Source organism: Vigna angularis, chromosome 2 (assembly GCF_016808095.1).
Source record: "Vigna angularis cultivar LongXiaoDou No.4 chromosome 2, ASM1680809v1, whole genome shotgun sequence".
NCBI classification, from domain to species: domain Eukaryota; kingdom Viridiplantae; phylum Streptophyta; class Magnoliopsida; order Fabales; family Fabaceae; genus Vigna; species Vigna angularis.
The window spans coordinates 10054107-10064056 of record NC_068971.1 but is presented as its reverse complement, the minus strand read 5'-3'; the positions used below and the strand labels follow the sequence as shown (position 1 = coordinate 10064056).

At 33.3% G+C, this 9950-nt stretch overlaps 1 protein-coding gene across 1 annotated transcript; it reads right to left on the bottom strand.

Moving 5' to 3' along the window:
• Positions 1–7797: 7797 nt before the first annotated feature.
• LOC108327250 (chromatin assembly factor 1 subunit FAS1) lies at positions 7798–9026 on the bottom strand. The gene is made up of 3 exons (XM_017560973.2): positions 8545–9026; positions 8363–8471; positions 7798–8140 (listed from the first exon to the last, which is right to left on the bottom strand). The coding sequence occupies exons 1-3, from the start codon at positions 9001–9003 to the stop codon at positions 7944–7946; spliced, it is 765 nt and encodes a 254-aa protein (XP_017416462.2). The 5' UTR covers positions 9004–9026; the 3' UTR covers positions 7798–7943.
• Between the last annotated feature and the right edge of the window lie 924 nt (positions 9027–9950).

Here is a 9950-nt window from a genome sequence, read left to right as displayed (position 1 = left end):
ATGCTTAAATAATGGTAAAATTTAGCATTATCAAAAACACATAGGGTTTTCTCAAATGAAATCAAGAAACTCTTTTTCCCTTCCTAAAATGTCCTTAACGACACATTATATCTTTTTTAAAAAAAATCAAAATGACCAATCAATACGTGCCATACGGTGTTGTCAAAAAGTTGGCAAAAGTGGGTTGTTAAAGAAACTTTTTCCATCGAGAAATTCATTTACAACATAAAATCAGTCACGTTATTACTAATCCATACGACAATTGGCATATATTCACACAACATACCATCGACATTCACTGGACATGAACTGATATCAGAACTACATTCACTCAATTAGGTTTTCCTCTTTTTGAGAGGACATCCGCAAATGCCTTTTGTTCTTCTCTATGCCTCTTCTTTTAACTCATCTTTCGAACTCTCTTGAATCTGTCGATCCCTCCATCTGTAGCTTCTCATACTTCTCATCACTAATAACATCATCTCCCAATAATGCCTTATCAAGAGGATATCCACAGTTCCATTAAGCTTTATTCATGCGTTCTTTAATCTTTTCTTAGCTTCCATCATTTCTAAAAGAAATAGAAGGTGAAAACAAGGAAACATCAACTACGAACGTAAATTAAGGCTAGCTTCAGTATAAAGACAGAAATACAAAAAGAACATCACATTGCCAACCGCAAGAATAAAATTTCACATTCTTGCTTTCAAGAAAATGAAACAATTTGATTAATTATAATTAATCAAATTACATTCAACCAAAACTAACAGTCTAACGAGCATATTACAAGATACCGCGGCAATCCTGTCCTCGATCCTCGCCCGGCACATGCGTCGATTACTAATCTGTAAAGATTCAACTTCCTTCTTCTCCTCGGCATTCTTTGGAATCGTGGCACGATCCGAATTCGGATCTTGAAAAGAAGATTGAGGAGAAGATTTTGTTCCTATCGGCTCTGCCATTTCCACCTACACTCTTCTCAGAAAAAAAGACTCACTCTCTTTTGCTAACCGTTCTCTCTCCATCCTTTGCTTGTATTTGTAGTTTTAAAACTTTTTTTAGTCTTGTAAAAAACAAACAAACTATATAATTTAATATTTGAATAATTTAATATTAAAAAATATACATTTAATTAATATAATAATAAAATAAAATAAAATAAGGTATCATTGTATTATTATTATTATTATTATTATTATTATTATTATCATTATTATTATTATTATTAATTAGGAAAATGATATTTGAACAACCTTTTTTGACAACATTTAGACACTGGACGCATGTCTAAATGTTGACTGGTGCACGTAGAATTTTTTTTTTTTAAATGAAAGAATGACGTGGCAATGAGAGAATTGGGGGTAGATTCAAAATGTAGGGTTATTTCGAAAATTTGAGATTAAAAAGTTTTCAGAGAGAGAAGTTGGAGAACATTTCATGGAGCACCTTCGAACCTTCGAACCAGCCACCACAACTCTCATCGGATACCCGCCGCTCCTAGACGTTGTCATTTTCCCTCCATCCAGTGCCGCCGCAGTGTCGCCGGTGTCCGTCGTCTTCCACCCAGCCAGGCAGTTCGGATTGCGGGTCACCGCAGCTCCGGCGTTGGCAAAAGAACCGAAGACGGCATCGTCTTCCCTCCGGCCCAGCCAACCAAGGGCGCGTTTTGAGTATCGATTCCTCTCACCCGCTTCTTTCCCTGTGCCGGACCCTTGCGGTGGTCGCCGGAGCATCGCCGGAGTGTCGCTGGAGTGTCCCCAAACCCTTTCAAGGTATGGTTTAGTGTGGGTTGAAGTTGTGTAGAAGATTTAGTGGTTGATGGCGTTTTTGGGTGGAAAGTATGAAGTTTTTTACTAATTTTTTTTACTATTTACTGGTTTAGATCTTTTGACACAATTATTATGCCATTTATATACAATTCCATGTCCAAGGAACCATTTTTTGTAAAACTCATGGTGCAGAAACTGCAGTGGTAGCAAAGACAAAATAAGTGAGGACTTCAGGCAAATGTTTTGCACAACCAGGTCAACTACGTTGCAGGTACAACACTTGCACACTCCAAGCCAACCAAACTTGTAAGTTTTTAATGCTTATTTCTGCAAATAAAAAATTTTATTATTTCATTTCTATGTTAAATAACATTATTTATATTTTGGACTTTGTTTGATGTAAGTATGATTGTGTAGTTATTGTTTTGAGATTTATGGAGTTGTGGGATGTCGCTGAGGAATACGAAAGCAACACAATGCCCACCTACAGAAATGTAAGGTATAAAAATTTTCATTTTTGGGAGCTTTGATAGAAGATGTTGCATTTTATTGATATATTGTGCATTTATCTTTTTGCAGGAGGAACTGCAACAGGTTAGGGAGAAATATGTTTGTGATTGGATCTTGGATGTGGACAATGTGCGGAGGGATGAAGTGTTGCAAGATTTAGGCCTTATGTAGATGTTGTTGAATAGGGATTTTTGCAATGTGATTGATGTTTTGTTTACAACCTTTTGAATATGTATTGATGAGGTCTGAATGTACATATTTTTTGCTAGAAATGTTCAAAGAAATGTATTGGTTACATTTATTGATTATTAAATTTGAAGATGAGAATGATCATTGTGTACGATGTATGTACTGCAGTCCCCACGAAATTTGGATGTCATTATTTAGGAAATCTTGTATGTTTGAGGTTCTATGTAGAATAAAAGATGAAAGGTGCAAAATATTTGGCTTAAGTCTCATTGAATGCGTCAACATGAATTGTATGTCCACTAAGTATGAACAAAAGAGTTGTGCACTTTAAAATAAATGTCATTTTCATAGTTAACCTGGATGTGCAAAACCTTTGTCTGAAATCCCCACTTATTTTGCCTTTGCTACCAAAGCAGTTTCTGCACCATGAGTTTTACAAATATTGTTTCCTTGGACATGAAATTGTATATAAATGTTATAACAATTGTCTGGACATCACTTTTATGTTCAAATATTGTTAAGGAAAAAATTGAAACTTCAAAATGAATGTCATTTTAATAGTTGATCTGTCTGTGCAAAACTTTTGTCTGAAGTCCCCACTTATTTTGTCTTTGTTATCAAAGTTGTTTCTGCATCATAAGTTTTACAAATATTGTTTCCTTGGATATGAAATTGTATATAAATGTCATAAAAATTGTCTGGACATCACTTGTATGTTCAAATATTGTTAATGAAGAAATTGAAACTTCAAAATGAATGTCATTTTCATAGTTGACTTGACCATGCAAAACCTTTGCCTGAAGTCTCTACTTATTTTTTCTTTGCTACCATTGTTGTTTCTACACCATGAGTTTTACAACTATTTTTTTCTTAGACATGAAATTGTATATAAATGTTAGAATAAAGGTCTCAACATCACTTTTATGTTCAAATATTGTTAAGAAAGAAATTGAAACTTGAAAATGAATATCATTTTCATAATTAACCTTGCTGTGTAAAACCTTTGCCTGAAATCCCCAGTTATTTTGCCTTTGCTACCAAAGTTGTTTCTGCACATGAGTTTTACAAATATTGTTTCCTTGGACATGGAATTGTATATAAATGTCATAATAATGGTCTCAACAACACTTTTATGTTCAAATATTGTTAAGGAAGAAATTGAAACTTCAAAAAGAATGTCATTTTCATAGTTGACCTGGTTGTGCAAAATCTTTGTTTGAAGTCCCCACTTATTTTGCCTTTGCTACCAAAGTTGTTTTTGCACCATGAGTTTTACAAATATTGTTTCCTTGGACATGGAATTGTATACAAATGTCATAATAAAGGTCTCAACATCACTTTTATGTTCAAATATTGTTAAGGAAGAAATTGAAACTTGAAAATGAATATCAGATTCATAGTTGACCTCGTTGTGCAAAACCTTTGCCTGAAGTCTCCAGTTATTTTGCCTTTGTTACCAAAACTGTTTCTGCACATGAGTTTTACAAATATTATTTTCTTGGACTTGGAATTGTATATAAATGTCATAATAATGGTCTTAACAACACTTTTATGTTTAAATATTGCAAAGGAAGAAATTGAAACTTCAAAATGAATGTCATTGTCATAGTTGATCTCACTGTGCAAAACCTTTACCTGAAGTGCCCACTTATTTTGACTTTGTTACCAAAGCTGTTTATGCACCATGAGTTTTACAAATATTGTTTCCTTTGCACAATTCTTTTGTTCATACTTAATGCACAGTTCATCATTTATTCTACTTCTACATAGAACCCTATACATACAAGATTTCCTAAATAATGACATCCAAATTTCGTGGGGACTGCAGTACATACATCGTACACAATGATCATTCTCATCTTCAAATTTGATTATCAATAAATGTAACCAATACATATCTTTGAACATTTCTAGCAAAAAAATATGTACATTCAGACCTCATCAAAACATATTCAAAAGGTTGTAAACAAAACATCAATCATATTGCAAAAATCCTTATTCAACCACATCTACATAAGGTCTAAATCTTGCAAACTTCATCCCTCCGCACATTGTCCACATCCAAGATCCAATCACAAACATATTTCTCCCTAACCTGTTGCAGTTCCTCCTGTAAAGAGATAAATGCACAATATATCAATAAAATGCAACATCTTCTATCAAAGCTCCCAAAAATGAAAATTTTTATACCTTACATTTCTGTAGGTGGACATTGTGTTGCTTTCGTATTCCTCAGCGACATCCCACAACTCCATAAATCTCAAAACAATAACTCCACAATCATACTTACATCAAACAAAGTCCAAAATACAAATAATGTTATTTAACATATAAATGAAACAATAAAATTTTTTATTTGCATAAATAAGCATTAAAAACTTACAAGTTTGGTTGGCTTGGAGTGTGCAAGTGTTGTACCTGCAACGTAGTTGACCTGGTTGTGCAAAACATTTGCCTGAAGTCCTCACTTATTTTGTCTTTGCTACCACTGCAGTTTCTGCACCATGAGTTTTACAAAAAGTGGTTCCTTGGACATGGAATTGTATATAAATGGCATAATAATTGTGTCAAAAGATCTAAACCAGTAAATGGTCAGAAAAAGGTTTAATAGGTTCGGAGGTCCCTATATTTGTGTGTTCGTTTCAATTGGGTCCTCCAATTTTGGAAGTGATCAATTGGGTCCCTAATTTGGTAAAACTGAACCAATAATGCCCCTACCATTAATTTTAGTGGACGGCGTTAAATTTAATGTATCGTGGCATGCTGACGAATCAATTAATTATGATGTGGCGCATAGGGGTAGAATTTATTTTATTTTAAGTTTAAAATAAAATCCTTTCTAGGGTAAGAACCTGGCTCTCACACTCTTCCTTTTCCAGATCCCCTTTTGACTTCAAACCTTCCTCACCTTCTTCTTCTTTTCCATTCCAAACATCCAACAAAACAACACCAACTCCTCCATTAATTGGTAACCTCCTGCAGATCGATTCTCTTTAGTTTTTTATTTTTTGTTTTATTTATTTATTTATATATATATATATATATATATATATATATATATATATATATATATATATATATATATAAGCAAACCACACCATCTGAACAGAGATTAAGATTGCGACAATGGACGAAAGCGTGAGCGGAAAGCAACGAAGTGTCTCTGTGCAAAATGAGATGGGAGAGGAAACAGCGAAGGAAAATGATATTTTCTTAAACCTCGTTTTGATGTTGCAGCCAAAAACCATAGTCATAGACAGTTTTCTTAAACATTGCAGCCAAAATCACGATCCCACAATTTTTCGTAACCTTGCTTACCCACACAGGAAGATCACAGACCCAATTGTCAAAAAAAAATTGAATCGAAATTATGACACTTTCTCTCCAAGTTTTCAGCTTTAGTGAGAGACAATGGAATTGAACTCCCCAGGAACGAGAAATTCCACTGCAAAAAGGGAAAGTGCAGAACTTTGAATTGGGAGAACCCAGAAACGAAATTTGAACAGGAATAGGACCTAATTGGGAACGAGAGAGTGGATTGAGAATTAATGGAAATTTGGGAGAGCAATGAGACAAATGATCGAAGGAAGAAGAAAGGAAATTGGATGAGGGTTCTGAACTGGAGATGAAAGGGTTATATATTAAGGGTATGGTGATTGATGAGTGAAATTTGATGAAGATGATGGGGACTGGATTTCATTACATGACAGAGAGAGGTAACAAAGATTGAAAAAAGGCTCAAACGGTGTCACCTGGATGTCTCAATTTGCCACCTATTAAAAAAGGTTAACGTCGTTAACTGTATTTAACGAAAAGGCTATTATTGAATCAAATTGACCAAATTAGGGACCCAATTGATCAATTCCAAAATTGGAGGACCCAATTGAAACGAACACACAAATATAGGGACCTCCGAACCTATTAAACCGTCAAAAGAATTAGAAAAAAACTTCATACTTTCCACCCAAAAACACCATCAACCACTAAATCTTCTACACAACTTCAACCCACACTAAACCATACCTTGAAAGGGTCCGGGGACACTCCAACGACACTCCGGCGATGCTCCAGCGGCCACCGCAAGGGTCCGGCAAAGGGAAGGAAGCGGGTGGGAGGAATCGATACTCAAAACGTGCCCTTGGTTGGCTGGGCCGGAGGGAAGACGATGTCGTCTTCGGTTCGTCTGCCAACGTCGGAGCTGCGGCGACCCTCAATCTGAACTGCCTGGCTGGGTGGAAGACGATGGACACCGACGGCACTGCGGCGGCACTGGATGGAGGAAAAACGGCAACGTCTAGGGGCGGCGGGTATCCGACGAGAATTGTGGTGACTAGTTCGAAGGTGCTCCATGAAATGTTCTCCAGCTTCTCTCTCTGAAAACATTTCAATCTCAAATTTTCGAAATAACCCTACATGTTGAATCTGCCCGTAATTCTCTCATTGCCATGTCATTCTTTCATTTAAAAAGAATTTCTACGTGCACCAATCACATTTAGACACGCGTCCAGTGTCTAAATGTTGTCAAAACAGGTTGTTCAAATATCATTTTCCTATTAATTATTAATGATATTTAATAGTTTTTTTACTTAATATTCATTCATCATATAAAACCCAGTTTTTTTTCTTAAACACGTATAATTTTTTCCTTTCATTCACATCATATAATAAATTTTCAATCCATAATTAATTTGAAACTATACTCAGAATATATATATATATATATATATATATATATATATATATATATATATTTATATATATATATTATGGTGGTAATGGAATAAAATATTAAGATAGAGGAAAAATACCTATCACCATGCTGAGAAAAAATTGTATTGGATTTGATTTCGTTAAATGTTAAAAAAATTCAACCTACTTTATTTTCGTTGGACTCACGATAAACAACAAGCCAGGCAAGAAATAGTAATGAACGAATTTAAAATATGTTGGTATAAAGTTAAATGTTAGGATTTTATTGATAATTTTGTTTAAATATTATTTTATTAATTTTTCGATCTAGTAATATTTAGTTTGATTTTGATAGAGATAAATAGGGATAAGTAGTTATAATTTTCGGTTTATCTAGGTATAATATTATTTTATGATCTGACAGATTTTATTTTTAATATAGTTGATATTTTATTTTCATATTTTATTTTATTTCCGTAACATTGTAAGTATCACAACTATTTAAAGTCCTCCCATTATCAATGAACAGAAAACTAATTTTAGAAAAATATTCGAGTGTGTATCACGAGATTTTCCTAACAAAATAGTGATCGGCAAGAAATAGTGATGTCTAAAATAAATTGGCTTTAACAAATTTTTCTTTTAGATTTTTTTTTAATAAAATAAAATCTGAAAATAAAATATCAACTATTACAAAAATAAAATCTGCTTAATCGATCATAAAATAACATTGTACCTAGATAAATCGGAAATCATAACTAAGTTGTTACTAATTCAGAACTACATTCACCCGCAAATGCCTTTTGTTCTTCTCTGTGCCTCTTCTTTTAACTCATTTTCGAACTCTCTTGAATTTGTCGATCCCTCCATCTGTAGCTTCTCATACTTCTCATCACTAATAACATCATCCTCCCAATAATGCATATCCACAGTTCCAAGCTTTATCCATGCATTCTTTAATCTTTTCTTAGCTTCCATCATTTCTAAAAAAAAATAAAAAAATAGAAGGTGGTGAAAACAATGAAACAACTACGAAGTAAATTAAGGCTAGCTTCAGTATAAAAACAGAAATACAAAAAGAACATCACATTACCAACCGCAAGAATAAAATTTCACATTCTTGCTTTCAAGAAAATGAAACAATTTTATTAATTATAATTAATCAAATTACATTCAACCAAAACTAACAGTGTAACGAATATTACCAGATACCGCGGCAATCCTATCCTTGATCCTCGAGCGGCACATGCGTCGATTACTAATATGTGTTTGGACAGATTCCGGCAACCTATACAACATTTCCGAAAATATCGCCTGCATATACTATTGAATAGTTAATGTAAAATAAACATGAAAAAGATCAAGATAAAAAAAAATTCTTAATCACCTCCCAACACCAAAGACACGACTCCGTGGTGTCCTCCCATACATCAGCACCGGCCTTAGGCAGTCCAAAACTCGTTCTCATTCCCTCATTCACGACCATAGCCCTCACACTCGCGTAGGTCACCCGCTTCGTCACCACGATTGTGCCGTTATGGACCTCCCGGTTTAATCGGTCGTAGATCTCGTCGACCAGCTTCGAGAGCGGAAGGTTACTCTCGTTTAGCATAAACGCGACGAGGTCTTCCACGTAGTCTCTTGAACCACTCCACTGGCTGCTCAGGTCGACCTCCACTTTTTCAGCCATGAATTCCTTATAATAGCCGAACAAGTCGGCGAGCTCCTTCTCTAAAGATTCAACTTCCTTCTTCTCCTCGGCATTCTTTGGAATCGTGGCACGATCCGAATTCGGATCTTGAAAAGAAGATTGAGGAGAAGATTTTGTTCCTATCGGCTCTGCCATTTCCACCTACACTCTTCTCAGAAAAAAAGACTCACTCTCTTTTGCTAACCGTTCTCTCTCCATCCTTTTCTTGTATTTGTAGTTTTAAAACTTTTTTTAGTCTTGTAAAAAACAAACAAACTATATTATTTAATATTTGAATAATTTATTATTAAAAATATACATTTAATTAATCTAATAATAAAATAAAATAATATAAGGTATCATTGTATTATTATTATTATTATTATTAATTATTAATGATATTTAATAGTTTTTTTTACTTAATATTCATTCATCGTATAAAACCCAATTTTTTTTTCTTAAACACGTATATTTTTTCCTTTCATTCACATCATATAATAAATTTTCAATCCATAATTAATTTGAAACTATACTCAGAATATATATATATATATATATATATATATATATATATATATATTATGGTGGTAATGGAATAAAATATTAAGATAGAGGAAAAAATACCTATCACCATATTCAGAAAAAATTGTATTGGATTTGATTTCGTTAAATGTTAAAAAAATCCAACCTACTTTATTTTCGTTGGACTCACGATGAACAACATGCCAGGCAAGAAATAGTAATGAACAAGTTTAAAATATCTTGGGATAGGATTTTATTAATAATTTTATTTAAATATTATTTTATTAGTTTTTGGATCTAGTAATATTTAGTTTGATTTTGATAGAGATAAAATACGAGTAAGTAGTTATGATTTTCGGTTTATCTAGATACAATATTATTTTATAATCGATTAAGCAGATTTTATTTTTAATATAGTTGATATTTTATTTTCATATTTTATTTTATTTCCATAATATTGTAAGTATCACAACTATTTAAAGCCCTTCAATTATCAATTAACATAAAAACTAATTTTAGAAAAATATTTGAGTGTGTATCACGTTATTTTTCTAACAAAATAGTGATCGGCAAGAAATAGT